This window comes from Hypomesus transpacificus, chromosome 15 (genome assembly GCF_021917145.1).
Source record: "Hypomesus transpacificus isolate Combined female chromosome 15, fHypTra1, whole genome shotgun sequence".
NCBI classification, from domain to species: Eukaryota; Metazoa; Chordata; class Actinopteri; order Osmeriformes; family Osmeridae; genus Hypomesus; species Hypomesus transpacificus.
Genome location: NC_061074.1, coordinates 8,945,982 through 8,964,223, shown reverse-complemented (window position 1 = coordinate 8,964,223; position 18,242 = coordinate 8,945,982). Strand labels below are relative to the sequence as shown.

The 18,242-nt window shown below is 48.2% G+C and overlaps 3 protein-coding genes across 3 annotated transcripts; 1 reads left to right on the top strand and 2 right to left on the bottom strand.

Moving 5' to 3' along the window:
* Positions 1 to 3,691: 3,691 nt before the first annotated feature.
* LOC124477723 lies at positions 3,692 to 8,030 on the bottom strand. The gene is made up of 2 exons (XM_047035700.1): positions 5,085 to 8,030; positions 3,692 to 3,901 (listed from the first exon to the last, which is right to left on the bottom strand). Exons 1-2 carry the CDS (start codon positions 8,028 to 8,030, stop codon positions 3,692 to 3,694), a joined length of 3,156 nt encoding a protein of 1,051 aa, XP_046891656.1.
* A 182-nt stretch (positions 8,031 to 8,212) lies between these two features.
* On the bottom strand, positions 8,213 to 13,423 carry LOC124477945. Its single transcript, XM_047036021.1, has 3 exons — positions 13,400 to 13,423; positions 8,458 to 11,055; positions 8,213 to 8,399 (listed from the first exon to the last, which is right to left on the bottom strand). Exons 2-3 carry the CDS (start codon positions 10,425 to 10,427, stop codon positions 8,213 to 8,215), a joined length of 2,157 nt encoding a protein of 718 aa, XP_046891977.1. The 5' UTR covers positions 10,428 to 11,055; positions 13,400 to 13,423.
* A 1,573-nt stretch (positions 13,424 to 14,996) lies between these two features.
* On the top strand, positions 14,997 to 18,199 carry LOC124477709 (zinc finger protein 345-like). Its single transcript, XM_047035682.1, has 4 exons — positions 14,997 to 15,362; positions 15,537 to 15,744; positions 15,853 to 16,077; positions 16,286 to 18,199. The coding sequence occupies exons 1-4, from the start codon at positions 15,237 to 15,239 to the stop codon at positions 17,944 to 17,946; spliced, it is 2,220 nt and encodes a 739-aa protein (XP_046891638.1). The 5' UTR covers positions 14,997 to 15,236; the 3' UTR covers positions 17,947 to 18,199.
* Positions 18,200 to 18,242: the final 43 nt, after the last annotated feature.

The window sequence follows — 18,242 nt, the reverse complement described above, 5'->3', positions numbered from 1 at the left end:
AAGTGGTCGTGACAGAATATCAGAGAAAGTTCTGCCCCTCCCAAGTTCTGTCTCCCGCCCTTGGGTGACAGATCTTGTACTCCCCAAAGAGGGAGGTCTGGTGAGTGGCCATTGGTCAGGAGACCTTGGGTGGCTATTGTTAACCAATTAAATGTCCAGGGCGTTCATGCTGGCGCAAGGTGGGCAGTCCACGGACCTGGTGATGTTAGGAGAGGGAGGGGGCAGAGAAGACCCACAGGTCTGGTGTTGTTCAGGGAGGGGGGTGGACGAGACCCACAGGTCTGATGCAATCCAAGGGGGGGGGGGGGGGTTTGAGTTCTCCAGAGTTGAGAGCAGGTCATCTCGAGGTCTTGATGATATACGGGGTGGGGTCTTCAAGGGGAAGGGGAGAGGGTAAGACCACTCCTAGGTCAGATGATGTAAAGGGGCAGATGGGCTCCAAGGAGAAGGGGGCATCCAGTGAGAAGGGGGGGGGGGCAGAGTCTCCAGGGGAAGGGGGCATCCAGTGAGAAGGGGGGGGGGGGGGCAGGGTCTCCAGGGGAAGGGGGCATATTATCCATAGTAAGAACTGTCCGGTCTGACTCGTCCTGAAGCAGAGAAGAGTTATGTTCCCAGCATCACCTTATCTCCCAAGTTGACACTTTTACTCCCATGAGCTGACTAGCTCATTGTGCTCACACCAGTCCCTGAGCGTCACAAACTCGCCTCCCAAGTCAGTTTGCCTGACATCTGCATTCTTGTCCACACACCAAAGTTACATTTCAATGTTTCTTATCTGTTACTTTATTAAATCAATTGATCACATTCAATATTTGTATCTTAGTTATTAGCATTACAAAACATGTGTGTTTACATATTCATATTAGATATTGATTGGTATAGCAGCATTGATCAGCAGTATAATGCTATCATTTCCTCACAATCCCTCCTTTGACACCACTATGTGGTGTCAACATTAAAACTGGATATTTTAAAGTTTCATGGATCCCTCCTTTCACACCCTCTAAAGGGTGTGACAACACAAATTTAAAATATACCAGTCTGGCAGTAAAGGCAAATCAGTTGTTAACTAGGTTAAACATGCGTAAAACACTTAAGCAATGAACCAAAATACAGTCAAACTAGATGTTAAAATGCAAAATCAGTCGATAACTAGGTTAAACATGCGCATATGGTCATCAAAACAGTCAAAATTTAATATTTTTAAAGTTTTCATGGATCCCTCCTTTCACACCCTTTAAAGGGTGTGACTACACAAATTTAAAATATTATGAACCTGTGTGAGCAAACAATGGAGGTTAGTTCAGATGAGCAATAAGAAACAGTCAGTCAGATTACAGGAAGATATATATGACTTTTTTTTTTTTTTCTAGAACTCACCCTCCTTTCACACCCTCTAAAGGGTGTGACGCCTTACGATCAGTCAATCTGTTAAACAGAACATTAAAAGAGTCAATACATGTAGAAAGAAACTGTTAATCCGGACAGGATATTTTAAAGTTTTCTTGGAATCCCTCCTTTCACACCCTTTAAAGGGTGTGACAACTAACACAAAATTTAAAATATCCCGTTAAGGAACACAATGCTTAGAACGATAATAATGAGACTATGCAGCGTTATGGCCAAGTGGTGTGGACACACTGGACACAGTGGGAAAACCCTAACGATGTTATAGGGGAAAACCCACCGTCACTCCACAGAGTGGACATTCGACATCCATGTACCCACGGCAGACCTGAACATACTCACAGGTCCCCTTCACCACATACATACAACTGTAGCCAAGCTTTTAGAATTGTAATAAAATAAATTTGAGAACATTGAATAACAATCAAACTGGATATTACTGATTAAGATATGTCCCAGTGTAAATAAGGACGTGATTAGTGAAAGTAAAGGGGTTCAAAAGATAATGCCGTGAGGAAAGAGAACATGGCCCTAGCGACAGCCGTCGCTCCAGTCCTGTCCACTTGTAGCCTCACAGAAACGCTCGATCTCTGAGTGAACTTCAAATTCCACAATTTCCTCCAGATAATACTGTGCCTGCTGCCCTGTTAAAGTATTGGTCAGTCTTCCAATCAGGTTCTTAGCGCAGGGTATGAAACAGCAGCTGCACATGATCAGAATGACTACCGTCGCTGTCACTGCCCCCACCACTGAGACAATAGTAGATGTCCATTTACCGAACCAGGACTGCAACATTGATGTGAAGTAGTTGTCCACTCCACTGTTCTCGGCCAGTTCCTTACTCAGAGACGTCAGTCCCTTCAATGCCCTGGATACGGAGCCATCTGGTGCAGTGTTGTTAGGGACAAATGTGCAGCACAGGGTTCCAAAAATCCTGCACACTCCGCCCTTCTCGGCCAACAACATATCCAATGCCATACGATTCTGCAGTGTCATGGTGCTGGTTCGGTCTAGCTGCTCGGCTAGTCCCCCTATAGCGACTCTAGTAAAGTTCACAAATCGTTGCTGATTGTAGTATATGTAATTTATCCACTCCATGTTTTTGTTTATCGATGGGAAGATGAACAGTGACTCAAAACCTGCCAGAATCGGATTTCTTGCCTTGTATTCGTCTGGAACTCCTCTTGGTACGCCTATAGCATCCATCCAGATACCAGAGTCAAATGATCCTTTAACTGCCCTTGTCTGTCTCTTGATGTGGCCAATACCTCTGTCTGCCAGCCTCTCGATCTCATCGGCCGTCCGTGGAATGGCATAGAATGGCATTACAAGCTGAATTGGCGCACACACTCCTGTCCAGTCATGAGGCAATATTGGATACAATGTCGTCCCACAGAGCCACCACACATCCGCTCTAGGATAATGCATTTCATTCAGAACGTCGAGTGTGTGTCCACTTGGTGCGTAAGTTTGGTTGCACTGTGTTAGGCGGCCGACATCAACGTGCCCTGACAATTTTCGAATGCAGGTGTATCTTCCATCATATGGGGTGAAATGGGGCGGCCTTGCATGGGTACTGAGGGAAACAGCAGTTTGATAGTGGTGCAACCTTCTGGGTGTAGCTGGCTGAAAAGTTTCAACAGGCATTTGAACGTTTTTTCATCATCCCTCGGGGTGATAGGAAAAGGTACCGTTCCTAGTAGTGGCCTTGCGGTCCCGCAAGCCACACAGTTTTTAACTCTATGCTGTTCCGCAGTGTACATCATCCAGTCTACCCACTCATTTCTGTCGGCGTATCCTGTTTCAGCTACAATGGTGTCCTTGAGTGTGGTCTGTCCTGAGTTCTGGGCTTTGGTGCTGTCTGGAAATGTGTTCTTTGATATTATGATCTCAAAAGTTCTGATTGTGTCTTTTCCCTTTTCCTCCATTCCTAGACAGTAGCTTCCCCTATCTCCTTCGTAGGGATCTTTTAGGGTGACAAGCAGTGGGTTGCATGATGATTTAGGTTTGCAGTCCTTGGGAGCCTTCCCTCTGCTTATAGACAGTCTCTCCAGTTGGTTTATGTTTCCATTACTGACCCTTTTTAGCGCAGTGGCAGGCTTGTATCCCCAGTCATGTGGTCCAGTGTTCCATCCGATATCTCCCCATGAGCTACAGTGTGTGGTTATTCCCATGTAGATGTTTACTGAACTGTAGTACTCTTGACTGCCCCAATTGCATGGTAACATTTCGCAGAGGTCTACCTTCAGTGTCGCTGTTTGGCCCAGGGTGTATTTCAGGCTGCTTAGGCACTCAGTGGTTGTTTTGAGACAACCCATGGTGCAGACGAGCAGTCCCCAAAAGCACAATCTAGACATATTGATGTGTTGCCGCGGAATGTGTGAAGTGAGGAAACCGGTTGGGCTAGAAGAAGTGTCGTATGATTATTAAGCATATGATGAGTACGTCCACTTTTTCGATCTGGACTGCAGCTCTGTCTCGTTCTGTCCTCTTCCTTAAACTTCAGGTTTGTCGGTGGGTTTGTCTTCAAGGCAACACAGATCCTTTCTAACTTCCCCCAGAGTGCGGGAGGGGGCCTCCGCCGATGCACAGTGTGTGAGGTGATGCCAATGATCTCCGTTTTTTCCTCTGACTTTCAAAGCGTGGGAGGCACGTTCTGTTACCTGCCACGGACCTGTCCACCGAGGTTCAGTCCACTTTCGTTTGTGTACTTTAACTCTCACCCAGTCTCCAGGCCCTACTGCTGTGTCCTGATGCTCGTCTGCTTCCTGCTCGGCCTGCCGCACCTGTGTGGACAAAACGTTGGTAAGGTCCGTCAGTGCTTTCATATACTCAGAAGCCTCTATCTTCCATAAGTCTAGAATTGGGCCCCTGCCCCCATCCCTAGGCGGTCCTGGCATGGGTCTCCCAGTCAGCAATTCATGTGGGGACAAGTGTGTCTTTTCGGATTGGGAACTTCTCATTGACATTAGGGCTAGTGGTAGGGCATCCACCCATGACATCTTGGTGCCATAGCAGATCTTAGCAGTCTTCCGTTTCAATGTTCCGTTCACCCTTTCTACTATTCCTTGTGATGCCGGATGGTATACTGCCCCAAAGCTGTGTGTTATTCCCAACTGTTGCTCCACTTTTGCCAGGTGTTGGCTTGTGAAATGGCTGCCGTTGTCTGATCGGATTCTTGCTGGGACCCCATATCTGGGTATGAGTTCGTTTTTTAACCATTTGATCACGGAATTCGCGTCTTCTCGTCTTGTGGGTATTGCCTCCACCCACTTTGTGAATCTGTCCACCATCACCAGCATGTATCTGAAACCTCGTACTATGTTTTCTGCCCCCATGTCCGTGTAGTCTATGCATATTTCTTTAAACGGGGCCTCCGGAACCGGGAATCTCCCCATTGGGCAGGTGAAGGTTTTCTTGTCATTAAATGCCAGGCATGTGTCGCATTCGCGTACATAGTTCTCGACCAACTCCTTCATGTACGGATGCCACCAGTCTGTCTCTATGGTTTTTGTGGTTCGTCTTCTGCTTTCATGGGCTGGTCCATGCGCTTGCGCTGTCAGTATTGTCACTAATTTTGCCGGTGCTACTAATCGTCCGTCGTGTGCTCTCCACAGTCCATCTTTTTCTGTAGCTCCTTTGTGTATCCACTGGCTCTGTTCGTACACTCCTGCTTCCTTTTGTATCTCCACTAGGTCTTGTGTGGTCAGGGCTGGTCTGATTGGCTCGGCCAGACACATCAATTGCTTGGTGTATCCTCCTGCCATTTTGGCTGCTCTGTCGGCCGCATCATTTCCTTGGGCAACATGATTATTGCTTTTTTGGTGTCCTGGACATTTCATTATGGCTACCCTAGTGGGCAGCAGTACTGCCTCGAGCAGTCTCTTAAGAGTCGTGGAGTGTCTGACGGCGGTTCCATTGGTCGTAAGAAATCCTCTCCTTTTCCACTGTGGCCCGTCTACATGCACTGCTCCATGTGCATAGGCTGAGTCGGTGTAGATGTTTACGGCTTTCCCTTGGCTTAATTCCAACGCCCTTGTGAGCCCGTGGATTTCTGCTAACTGTGCCGATGCTGGTTGTGGAATGATTTCTGCTTCCCAGGTAGTGTGATTGTTCCATTTGCCAGTTCCTTCCTGCTGAACAACTGCATAGGAGGCCACATTTCCAGTGTTTCCCTTGTAGCAACATCCGTCGCTAAACAGTGTGCTGTCCGGGTCTTTTAGTGGTGTGGTGGTAAGATCGGGTCTTATCTTCAGATCCTTCTGAGATACATATTCACAGTTGTGTGGTATGAGTTCAGCAGGATCCAACTCAGGGGCCATGTTGATGTTTCCAGTCTCATAGAAAATGTGTGGTTTTGTCAATGTCCCACATATTTTTGCTTTTCGTACTGCAGAGATGGTGAAAGCCCTTGAGGTAAGAAATGACACCACCCCATGTGTTGTGTTGACTTTTAGCGGGTGGCACATGACAATGTGTGCTGTCTTTTCGATGGCCTTGGCTAAAGCCGTCAGGTGTCTGCCGCACCCTGTTTGTCCCATTTCTACATTACTAAGTTTTGAACTGTGATACATAAGTACTCTTCTTTCTCCCTCCTTTCTCTGAAACAGAACTGCCGTAACAGTACCACCTGTTTCAGAAACATCCAGATGAAATGGTTTTGTGTAGTCCGGGGGACAGAGGTGTTCGGCCTGTCCCAGTGCTTGTTTGGTGCGGATAAATGCTTGCTCGGCCTCTGGTGTCCAGACGAGTACTTGTTGGTGTTCCCTGATTCCGGCGGTGTTGAGTATGTCCCTTAGTGGTTGGGTTAGCGACACGTAGTCAGGGATGTGGTTTCGGCTGTATCCGGTCAATCCCAGAAATGCCAGCATGTGTTTGACAATTGTTGGTTTCCCATGGTTCAAAATGGACTCCTTTTGTGAGCCTGTTAGTGTCATGCTGTTGGCTGAGATCAATCTGCCCAAATACGTGACTGTTCGTCTGGCAATCTGAGTTTTTTCTTTCTTCACCTTATATCCTTTTTCCGCCAGCACTGTCAGCAATGTTCGGGTTGCTTCGAGGCACTGCTCAGCCGAGGTCGCTGCTAGTAATAAATCATCCACATATTGGATAATTACTGTCCCTTGTGGCAGGGTAATGTCTGACAGGTCATCGCGCAGCACTAAGTTAAAGATTCCCGGGGAGTCCTTGTATCCTTGTGGCATGCGGTTGTAGGTGTATCGCCGTCCATTGTATGTGAATGCAAACCAGTCCTGTACTTCTTGACGCAGCGGGATGCAGAAGAAAGCGTTCGCCAGATCTATGACTGAGAAGTGGGTTTGTTCTGGCGACAAATTCATGAGCGAGACATAGGGATCTGGTACGACCAACAGTCGCGTGTTTGTTACATCGTTGATTGGGCGGAGATCATGCACCATTCTCCATCCTTTTCCTCCTGCTTTTGGTACTGGCAGTATTGGTGTGTTCCATTGAGAGTTTGACGGCCGTATCACTCCAGCTGCTAGCAACCCGGCAATGGTCTCGCCAATCCCTTCTATCTGTTCTTCTTTGAGTTTATATTGGGGACGCCAGATTGGTGTGTCAGATGGATTCTTCAGTGTCATCCCAATCTCGCTGGTCACCCTCCCTACATCATATGGTCCTGTTGTCCACAACTTGTCTGGGACATCTTTTAGATAGTGGTCCGTGTTTGGGTGATTTGTGTGTTCCCGTCCATGGTCCCTTTCCAGCTCCACTTCTTCCATATCTCCTTCGTTGTCTTGTGTGTCAGAAATTCTCCACATGTCTCCTGCGGCGTTCACATGCAATTTTGGTGCTGTTGTGGGCAGCCATGTCATCGTCAGTGCTTTTTTCACCATTGGACCGAGACACCTTGCTTCTCCTCCTGCTGCAACTGATAGGGTGATGTGGGGCACAGATTCAGTGGTCAGTGTGTACCATGCCATCTGGTCAGGTGTTAGTTCACAATATGCTGCGACTCCTTCTTTTCCCACATATATGTCTCTTGATCTGATTGTCTCTGTTTTTCCCTCTTTGTGTGTCTGCCACGCCTCCTGATATACTTCGTCTGGTGCCCGTAGATAGTTGTATGTGCAATGTGGGGGGTCCGGGGGCGGTCCGTATGGATGTAGTTCATTGATCCATGCCTTCCAGTCCATATAGGTTTTGAGCGCTCCTTTCGTTTCTCCTGGCGGAGACAGTCTTGTCCAGTATATTTGCGTCATTTCTGTCATTCCTACTGGTGTCTTTGTGTTAGTGCCCATGAACAGTATCCTCTGGCCATCACTGATTGTTTTTGATGTTTCTACTCCTGGCATATACAACGCCAATCCTTTTGTGGAGCAGGTGATGGTAACTCCTATTTTCAGCAGCAGGTCTCTCCCCATCAGGTTCATGGGGCATTTGGGGGCATGCAGAAATGAATGTGTCAGTGTTTGTGAGCCGACTGTGGTGATTAGTGGCTGGGTGTACCGCTGTTCTTCGCTTTGTCCCGAGTATCCAACTGTTCTGATGGTTTTAGAAGAGAGTGGGGTTGTCCCTTTTAGATTGTTCAGGCATGACACTGCCGCACCTGTGTCCACCATCAACTCCACTTTTTCTCCATCAATCATGCAGGTGACCATTGGTACTTTACTGGCTTGGATGTCACCTGCAGTCGGATCCTCTGGGCCTCCTCATTGGTCGCCATCCCACTGGTCCAGGGTCCATGTCGCGACCGGCATCTGTGTCGCATTCGGTGGCTGAAGCGGAGGCAGACCCGCTGGTTGCTGAGTTTGTTGCGGCTGTGGTACCTGTAGGTTCAGAGTTATTTGGCCTCTACCTCCTCCTCTCTTGTTGTAGCCACCTCTTCCTCGTTTGTTCTGGCCTTGAGGGCATTCCCTGGCGAAGTGTGTCGTCTCTCCACATGTGTAGCACGCTCCTCGCTGGCCTCCTCGTCCGCCGCCTGTAGGGTAGGCATATTGAGGGGCATTTTGTGGAAACGCCGATGGATACTGATATTGGGGTTGGGGGTATTGGGGTTGGGGTTGTTGGGGACGAGGGTCACGGCACCAGGGGTATTGTGGTTGAGGAAGAGGGTATTGAGGTTGTGGAAGAGGGTGTTGTGGTTGGGGAAGAGGGTATTGAGGTTGTGGGGGAGGGTGTTGTGGTTGGGGAAGAGGGTATTGAGGTTGTGGGGGTTTTGGTCGCACTTCCACTGCCATTTGCTCAAACAGAGGTTCTTCCACTATCATTTGTGTCTTGGTAGCTTTCTTCTTCTCATTGGCCATGTCGTGTCTATCTGCGACCCGACCCCTCAGGAGCTGTCTGTTCATGTCACTGTCTTTCAGACATAGTTCTTTTTCAGCTTTATCATGCTTCTTTTGGTAATGTATAAGGTAGTTTGTCCATTCAGCCACAGGTTTGTAGGTCAGACCCACCACGTCCTCGAGTTCGTCTCGGACGGCTTTCGGGAGTGCTCTTACTACTGCAGACTTCCAAAACAATAATTGGCCTTTAGTGACATCGTGGCGTTCTCCAGTTCCTTCCAACCACACATCCTCAGCTCTTCTGAGAAATGCGTGCATCTTCTCTCCAGGCTCCATTTCCAAGCTTTCCAGGGCTGCCAAGCTCTGCTCTTGTGGGTAGATGTCTCTTATGGCATCCCAATATCTTCCTCTGGCATTGTTGAACGGTTCTCTGTCGTCATCCCCCTCGCATTTAGCCTTCTGGTCGATAGTTCGAACCTTCACTTTCCCATCCAGTCGTAAGATGATGGCTCGGATGTCTCCCATTGCCAGGCGGTCTTGTGCCGTCAGCTTCTCGAAAGCCCTTATCCATTGGGCTCCTCCGGCCGACAGTGGAGGAAGTACAGTGACTAACTCGTTCATGTCTCTATGGCTCCATGGTTCGTACCGGGCTGCCCCGCCTGCATCCAACAGCAGTGGGCATTGGAACTGGCTGTTGTCGCTCCACCCTCCTTTGTGGGCCTGGTGTGACCTGGTTCTGGCGGACATTCCTCTTTGATCTACTTCCATTTCTTTTCCTGTTATTATTACAGAATCTGTCTTTTCGTGGCGGCTTTTCCTCTGGTTCCGCTTGTATCTCTCCTCTTCTTCAATTCTTTCCAGTTTTTCTTCCAGCACCCTTCGTTGTTCGTCTGGGATTTCTTCACACTCCCCTTCAATCAGGCTGTCCTGGTCAAGTTCATGGCTTGCGTAGCCAGTTCTTCTGGGAATGCTGGACTGGCACAGGCTACTGTTTAGGTCAGGTTCATACCCCGTTCTTTGGGGAATGTCGGGCTGGCTGTAGTTGCGAGGTCTCGTTTGGCTGTTTAAAGAGGCTGGGGCTGGACGTTCTCTTGATTCGTTTTCTTCCCTCCTTTCTTGCTCCATCATCGTTGCCTGTGTTTTGATGATCCTTTCTCCCAGTATTGATGCCATTTCTGTCAGTTCTTCCACTGTAAGATCATCTGGGATGTCCGTGCGTCTCCCGTTGACTTCTAATTCAAGTTTTCCCGACTTGACCTCGAACACTGGGGCTTGGGTAAATGGATTGTTGGATGAATAAGGTGGGGGAGCTGTAGGGGCTTTTGGGGTCTCCTTGGCGTCTGGAGCTGTTGGAGTTATTGCCTCTGTGATGTCTGGGTACAATCTTTTTTCACTTATTTTTGGCGGCAGGTGGGTTGTTATTGGTTGATTTTCTGGGATGGTCAACATCATTATTAATTCTGTTGCCCTTGCATGTTTCAGCTTAGCTTGTTCATAGGCTCGCTTGCTTCCTCCTATCTTGTGGCTGCCTGCCTTTTCCCATTCATTTTTCTTGGAAATCATCTCTTGTCTCTCAAATTCGGTTATTTTCTTCCTGTCATCCAATGTTACTTCCATTACATTTCCCAGAATCAGTCCCCTCCTTCCCCAATCCAGGTATAGATGCTCAAATGTCTTGCGTTTCTCCTCTATCTCTTTCTTGGAATTGGTGGCTTCCAGCCTTCTCCACATCACATCCTTTACTGCCTTCAAGGTGGTTGGTCTGGACGCCATCCTTCTCTTCTCCTGGTGTTTCTAAGTCTGGTGTCAGTCAGATCAGGCTTGTGTCAGGGTAAATTCTGGATACAGTCAAGTCAGTGATGTTGCTGGATAGTCGAGTCGGTCTAGTTGGATACAGTCAAGTCAATTATGTCCTCTGGTTCAATGATGAACTCAGCTCTGACCCAATTGATTGTCTTCCTGTTGCCTTCAATTGGCCTCAGCCTCTCCAGCAATGCTTTCTGATCGTCAGTCCGCCTCCCTGGTAGTTCCTCCCAAGCTTCCTTTATCTCCTCGTGCTTTGCACGTTTCCGTGGACGTGACTTGTCTTCAGGTGATTCTTTTCTGCCTGGCCAGTGCTTCATATGCCAGACGGCCTTGTATGTCACACAGATTCTGGTTATCCACTTATCCGGGCGAGCCTCGACTTCACTCGTTGTTGTCCCTCGCAGATATTCTTCCAACGTTGGTGGTTCAAAGAAGGCGTCAAAAGTTTTCGAGTGTGCGCTCTTGTGGAGCTTCTCCACGATTGGCTGCAAGTGTGAAGGTTTGACTATAATTTGTGATGCCAGCTTCTCGAAATATTCTGCTTGTGCTGGATACTGTTCTTTTATTTCCTCCTTGTTTATGCACTGCAGCGATCCTGCAAACACAAGTTTGTATTCTTCCTCAGTTAATGCCACTCTTCTGTTGGTTGTGGGGTCTTTTTTACCGCTGCCTTCTTTAAACCCAGTATCTGGGTTGACCGTGTATTTGGTCTGCCACCAGTCTAATATTTTATAACCTGGCCTTAATTCAACGTGCGATGGACGCCACTTCATTTGTCCTCTCCTTAAAGACACATAAACATAACTTTTTCTTGTTTGAAACAGACATAAAACAAACATGACAGATACATATAGGCAACATAAGGCAAACATAACAGACACACACAGATAGCAAGGTCACGTCTGACCATAAATACTTGTTGTTCCACCACTGGTTGGAATCAAACAATAACAGCTGTAGTAATGCCATGTACCACTAGTCGGAGCCAGACAAAATAGAACTGCAATAATATAATCCACCACCAGTCGGAGCCACAGACAAAACACAACTGCAATAATATAATCCACCACCAGTCGGAGCCACAGACAAAACACAACTGCAATAATATAATCCACCACCAGTCGGAGCCACAGACAAAACACAACTGCAATAATATAATCCACCACCAGTCGGAGCTCACCAACCACCCAACTGCCACCAGCCGGATCCAGGCTAGTAACAGCTGCAACCCACTGTCACCAGTCAATGCCAACCACCAAAATAATTGTAATAGCGCTTACCTGTTGCTGGTCGTAGCTGTGGGTAGAGTCTCAAAGATCCACACATACACATCAGTATTAGAGAGAGAGAGAGAGAGAGAGAGAGAGAGAGAGAGAGAGAGAGAGAGAGAGAGAGAGAGAGAGAGAGACAAGGAGTTTAGTTGGCACCGGTAGGTCTCAGCTCCTTGACCAGAGAGAGGTAAAGAGAGAGAGAGACATAGAGAGAGAGAGAGAGAGAGAGAGTGTGTGTAGTGCAAGAGAGGGGAGGGGAGGAGAGGGGTGGGGAGGTGTGTGAAGGGAGAGAGTGTGTGAGAGGGGAGTGGTGGGGAGGTGAGGTGTGTGAAGGGAGAGACGAGAGGGTGTGTGAGAGGGGAGGGGTTGGAGGGGAGGGGTTGGGAGTTGAGGGGAGGTGTGTGAAGGGAGAGAGTGTGTGAGGGGGGGAGGGGAGGGGAGAGAGGAGAGGAGGGGGGAGGAGAGGAGAGGGGAGGTGGGGAGAGCGAGAGAGAGAGGGCGAGAGTGAGAGAGTGTGTGAGAGGGTAGGGGTTGGAGGGGTAGGGAGTTGAGGGGAGATGTGTGAAGGGAGAGGAGAGGAGAAAGGAGAGGAGAGGAGTGGAGAGGGGAGGAGAGGAGAGGGGAGGAGAGGAGAGGAGAGGGGAAGGGAAGGGAGGGGAGGTGTGTGAAGGGAGAGTGTATGAGAGGGGAGGGGTGAGAGGAGAGGAGAGGGGAGGGGAGAGGTGCGAGGGGAGAGATACACATTATTAACCCAACAATGCTAAGAGATAGCGAGAGAGAGAGAGAGAGAGAGAGTTTGTCTAAAATGCGCCATGCTCGAACCTCGGCATGGCCCCATCCCGACAATGCAATAGAGAGAAAGGGAGAGAGAGCAAGAAAGGGAGGGATACACATTATTAACCCAACAATGCTAAGAGATAGCGAGAGAGAGAGAGAGAGAGAGAGTTTGTCTAAAATGCGCCATGCTCGAACCTCGGCATGGCCCCATCCCGACAATGCAATAGAGAAAGGGAGAGAGAGCAAGAAAGAGAGAGAGTCTGCTTGTGAAATGTGCCCTGCTCGAACCTCGGCATAGCCCATTCCAGCAATGCAGTAGATAGGGAGAAAGAGAGAGAAAGCAAGAAAAAGAGGTTTGCTACTCCTTAAATCTCCACAAACATATTATTTACGTCTATCTCAAACAGCCAGGTGCTCCCGTCACAGTGCCGCATTCTGCCGGACCCCACCTCGTTTTCCAATAGACACACTTAGAAACAGCCAGGTGTTCCCGTCACAGTGTGACCACTGCCAGGCAACGCCCCGTACCACGTAGAAACTGCCGAGCGCTCCTGTCACAGTGCCACATTCTGCCAGACCTCACCTCGTTTCACAATAGACACAATTAGAAACAGCCAGGTGTTCCCGTCACAGTGTGACTACTGCCAGACCCCGCCTCGTTTCACGTAGAAACTGCCAAGCGCTCCCGTCACAGTGCCACATCTGCCAGACCCCACCTCGTTTCACAATTACAAATGTATCATTGAGTTTGCATCAACGTTAATCTCTCTATGGACAATTTGATTCAAAGTGTGCAGCCCAGAGTCACAGTACAGTGCAGTTTAAAGACACTCACTCCTAAAAGCTAAAGTCCTAAGCTATGCAGATTTCGTTTAAACAGGCTCTGCTTACCCTATTTTTGTGGATATCCAAGTGAGTGTCAGTGAACCACAGCTGTCCCGCTCCTGCCGGCTGGGGTCCCCTTCTCAGGGACCTCTCGTCCAGATCTCTCACCCAGGCACGTCGGGGTCACCAATTGTTAAGGATAGTGTAAACTGGGTGTTGAGAGGAAGAATGATACATGGTTAAGCATCGGACCAAGTTATTTGTAGTTTAATTAGTAATGATGCAATCACAAGATACACAATGAAAACAATACACCAAGATGTCCGTAGTCTAGTACAATGAATCAGTCGATGATGCAACAGCAGTCATCCCACCAAAACAGAGTATAAGATTAGAACGAACGAAGGCCTTCGTTGAGAAAGTGGTCGTGACAGAATATCAGAGAAAGTTCTGCCCCTCCCAAGTTCTGTCTCCCCGCCCTTGGGTGACAGATCTTGTACTCCCCAAAGAGGGAGGTCTGGTGAGTGGCCATTGGTCAGGAGACCTTGGGGTGGCTATTGTTAACCAATTAAATGTCCAGGGCGTTCATGCTGGCGCAAGGTGGGCAGTCCACGGACCTGGTGATGTTAGGAGAGGGAGGGGGCAGAGAAGACCCACAGGTCTGGTGTTGTTCAGGGAGGGGGGTGGACGAGACCCACAGGTCTGATGCAATCCAAGGGGGGGGGGGGTTTGAGTTCTCCAGAGTTGAGAGCAGGTCATCTCGAGGTCCTGATGATATACGGGGTGGGGTCTTCAAGGGGAAGGGGAGAGGGTAAGACCACTCCTAGGTCAGATGATGTAAAGGGGCAGATGGGCTCCAAGGAGAAGGGGGCATCCAGTGAGAAGGGGGGGGGGGGCAGAGTCTCCAGGGGAAGGGGGCATCCAGTGAGAAGGGGGGGGGGGGGCAGAGTCTCCAGGGGAAGGGGGCATCCAGTGAGAAGGGGGGGGGGGGGCAGGGTCTCCAGGGGAAGGGGGCATATTATCCATAGTAAGAACTGTCCGGTCTGACTCGTCCTGAAGCAGAGAAGAGTTATGTTCCCAGCATCACCTTATCTCCCAAGTTGACACTTTTACTCCCATGAGCTGACTAGCTCATTGTGCTCACACCAGTCCCTGAGCGTCACAAACTCGCCTCCCAAGTCAGTTTGCCTGACATCTGCATTCTTGTCCACACACCAAAGTTACATTTCAATGTTTCTTATCTGTTACTTTATTAAATCAATTGATCACATTCAATATTTGTATCTTAGTTATTAGCATTACAAAACATGTGTGTTTACATATTCATATTAGATATTGATTGGTATAGCAGCATTGATCAGCAGTATAATGCTATCATTTCCTCACACTAGGCTAACGCAGAGCCCGTCTACCCATATTAGACATTCTCCGGTGATTGGCTAAAATTGGAAGAGACGATCTGATAGGCTGCTGAGGATATATATTAGAAAAAAATGCATTTGTGGATCAAAGCGCGTCAGGAAAGTTCCAAAAATCCACACGAACGAATGCAAGGATTCACACCAACGAATGCAGGGATTTGTAACTTGTGTTTGTCAGGTTGCAAACGAATGTAATAGGGTCATTTATTTGTGAATCGCGTTACAATTGTGAATCACGAAATACATTTGTGAATCGTGTTACGTTTGTTTGAATCGTGTTACGTTTGTTTGTTTGAATCGTGTTATGTTTGTATGAATCGTGTTACGTTTGTTTGGATCGTGTTAAATTTGTTTGAATCGTGTTGCGTTTGTTTGTTTGAATTATGAAACTAATCTAACTCCATAGGGGTTCAGAGTTTAACCCATGACAGTTGTAAATAAGTACTATACACACCAGTGTAAAACTTGCAGCTATTATAAAGATGTCAAAAGAAATGAAAACGTTTCTTCTCGATACTTTCAAGTCCCAGGCAACGTCGATTATGGCGGTAGTAACTGAAGCGATTGTGGTGGAATTGAACCTCGTCGCACACAATCCAAACTGGCAGGTAAGAATGAGAACACAACCGCACTTTTAAAGTATAAAGAGCTATAGCAATTATATATAGCAACCTGAGGCAATTATCAAGTTTTACGTTTTCTTGTTTGTTACGTAAATAACGTAGTATCGTACAATTTAAGTTAAACCGGCTGTTGCATCTTTTGTCTGAATTACTCTACAGGGGCAGTTTTCCACTATCATGAATTTGATGGTGGAGGAAGCTATCCGCACATTATGCCGTGTGTTTTTGGAGCTCATCGTACACTCCGGAAACATTCTGAACGCCAGGTTGTCCGACATGGAAAAAGAGTTGGGCATTAAGAAAAACAAGGTGGCACAGGTGGACAGCGAACAGGAAAATATGCGGTTGAACATTGCGAGGAATAACGGTCAGACGGCTATCTAAAGCGCATACCCACTTATATAGGCTATATAATTATCTAAATAGTGTTATTAGCATTGTAATACTTTAATGTCGGCTTGTCTTTTGCTTGCAGTGCAAGACTCCATATCAGCAGGAGAGGTTTGTCAAACAAACCGAAGTAGTTCGACTCAACGCTTTGGACGTGGGGAAATGAAGAGGGAATTGCACACAGCCACAAAACGCCTTGTGAAGCAGAAAAGGAATTTGAAGTCAAGCACAGTGCTTACCTTAAATCTGCAGACTCAGACCCATGCAAGTGAGCTGAACCCAGAGCTTGATATCTCAAGTCCTGGAAATGGTAAGATATCCTATTTTCAATTTGCCATTCTAGTTTTTTACTAATGCATCACACAAGCCTAGTAGTTATTTTATATATATATATATATGTATTTTTTTTGTGGCAACACATGTAGGCCTGGAAATTATAAAATCAATCTTGTCAAACAATTGAAGACCTGTCTCTTAGTCTTGTTTTTTTTCATAATCTACTTCCTCTCTTGTTTTAGCTGTACACGGTGGACCTCTTTTGGAATCTGCCTCCATGGAGGATGACTGTTCCCTGGACGCTGCAGAGCCTAGTCCTGTCAGCAAGGCCAGCCCATCCAGAGAAGCCGTCCTGGGCCCTGAGCACCAGGCGGACCCCCTCCCTGAGAACCCAGCGCCTGGCTCTGCCCGAGAACACAGCTTCCCCACACGTGTCCCGGCGTCGTCAGAGAACACAGAAAACCCCGACCCAGAGAAGGGCCCTCGTTCAGCCCCAGAGGAGAAACACGTGAAATGTGACGTCTGCGACAGGAAGTTCCGTTACTACGCTGAATTGAAGAAACACACACGCCGCTTTCACTCGGAGGAGCAGCCGTACGTCTGTGGGCAGTGTGGGAAAACGTTCAAGTTTTCCGGTTCCCTCGGTAAACACATGCGCGGGCAGCACGCGGAGCGCCCCGGCTGCAGGGCTTGTGGGAAGACGTTTGCCACGCTACAACGGTTGCAATCCCACGAGCTCACGCACACGTCAGGCAAACCGTTCACCTGTCCCACCTGTGAAAAGGGTTTCGCCCAGAAACACTACCTGGACGATCACCTGACCATTGACACGGGTGAGAGGCCTTACGTCTGCAGCACCTGTGGGAAGAGCTTCCGGAATTCTTTCCACCTGAAGTGCCACGAACGGATACACAGCGACGAACGACCGTTTGAGTGCCCGGACTGCTGCAAGGCTTTCAGAACGAAGCCGGGCCTTTCCAAGCACAGGCTGGTCCACACAGGAGAAAAGCCACATCAGTGCCAGGCCTGTGGGGTGTGTTTTTCCTACTCTGGAAACCTGGCCAGACACATGGTGATCCACACCGGAGAGAAGCCGTACGGCTGTGAGCAGTGTGGGAAGGTCTACACTCAGTCCACTGCCCTCAGAGAGCACCTGGTGTCGGTTCACAGCGATTCCAGAGACTTCATGTGTGACACGTGTGGGAAGAAGTTCTCCTTCAATTTCCAGTTGCTGAGGCACAAGCGGACGGTTCACAGCGAGCATAAAAAAACCTTCAGCTGCAAAGTGTGCCTGAAAAGTTTGAGTTCCCTGGCTAACCTGAGGAGACACGAAGACAACCACTCCCCGGGTCCCCGAGAGCACGCCTGCAGCTTCTGCGGGAAAGCCTTCGCCACCAAATACGTCCTGAGCCGCCATTATCAGACTTTCCACGCGGCGGAGCTGCCTTACGAGTGCGCGGCGTGTGAGAAACGCTTCCTCTTGAAGTTCTCCTACGAGTACCATCTGAAACGGCACACGGGAGCCGAGCCCTTCGCCTGCGACGTCTGCGGAAAGAAGTTTGTTCTGAAGTCCGACGTGGAGTCCCACAGACGGGTGCACACGGGGGAGAAGCCGTTCACGTGTGCCACCTGCGGGATGGCCTTCCGGGCCGGAGGGAACCTGCAGAGACACGTCAGGGTGCACACGGGAGAGAAGCGTTACAGCTGTGACGTGTGTGGGAGGAAGTTTAGCCAGACCAACAACCTCAAGGCCCACATGCACACCCACACAGGGGTGAGGCCACATTCCTGTGAGACGTGTGGAAAAGGCTTTTCTGATGTGAGACATTTCAGAAGACACAGTTGTGAGGATGTGATTCAGAAATCTTTAGCCAGCTCTGGAACTCAGAAAGCAAAAAAATAAATAGTATGACTGACAGATCTGTCTTTAATCTTTTTTATTTTTATTATTGTTATTTGTTTTTATACTAAAGTCAAAGCAGATATTTATTTGATTGCAGGTTTTGCACTTGTGGTTTCTTACTGCCAATTTGCCTTGACAGTCTGTTTACAAAATGTAAAGCTTTGTTCTGGGGACTGATTCTGACGATACTGTTACTTTGTATTGTCTTGTACAAAGCAATTAATTTGTTAATAAACACCTGTTCAATATTGTGGAAGGTTTTCTCGGTTTGTACTTGAAATCATAAATCTCGCTGG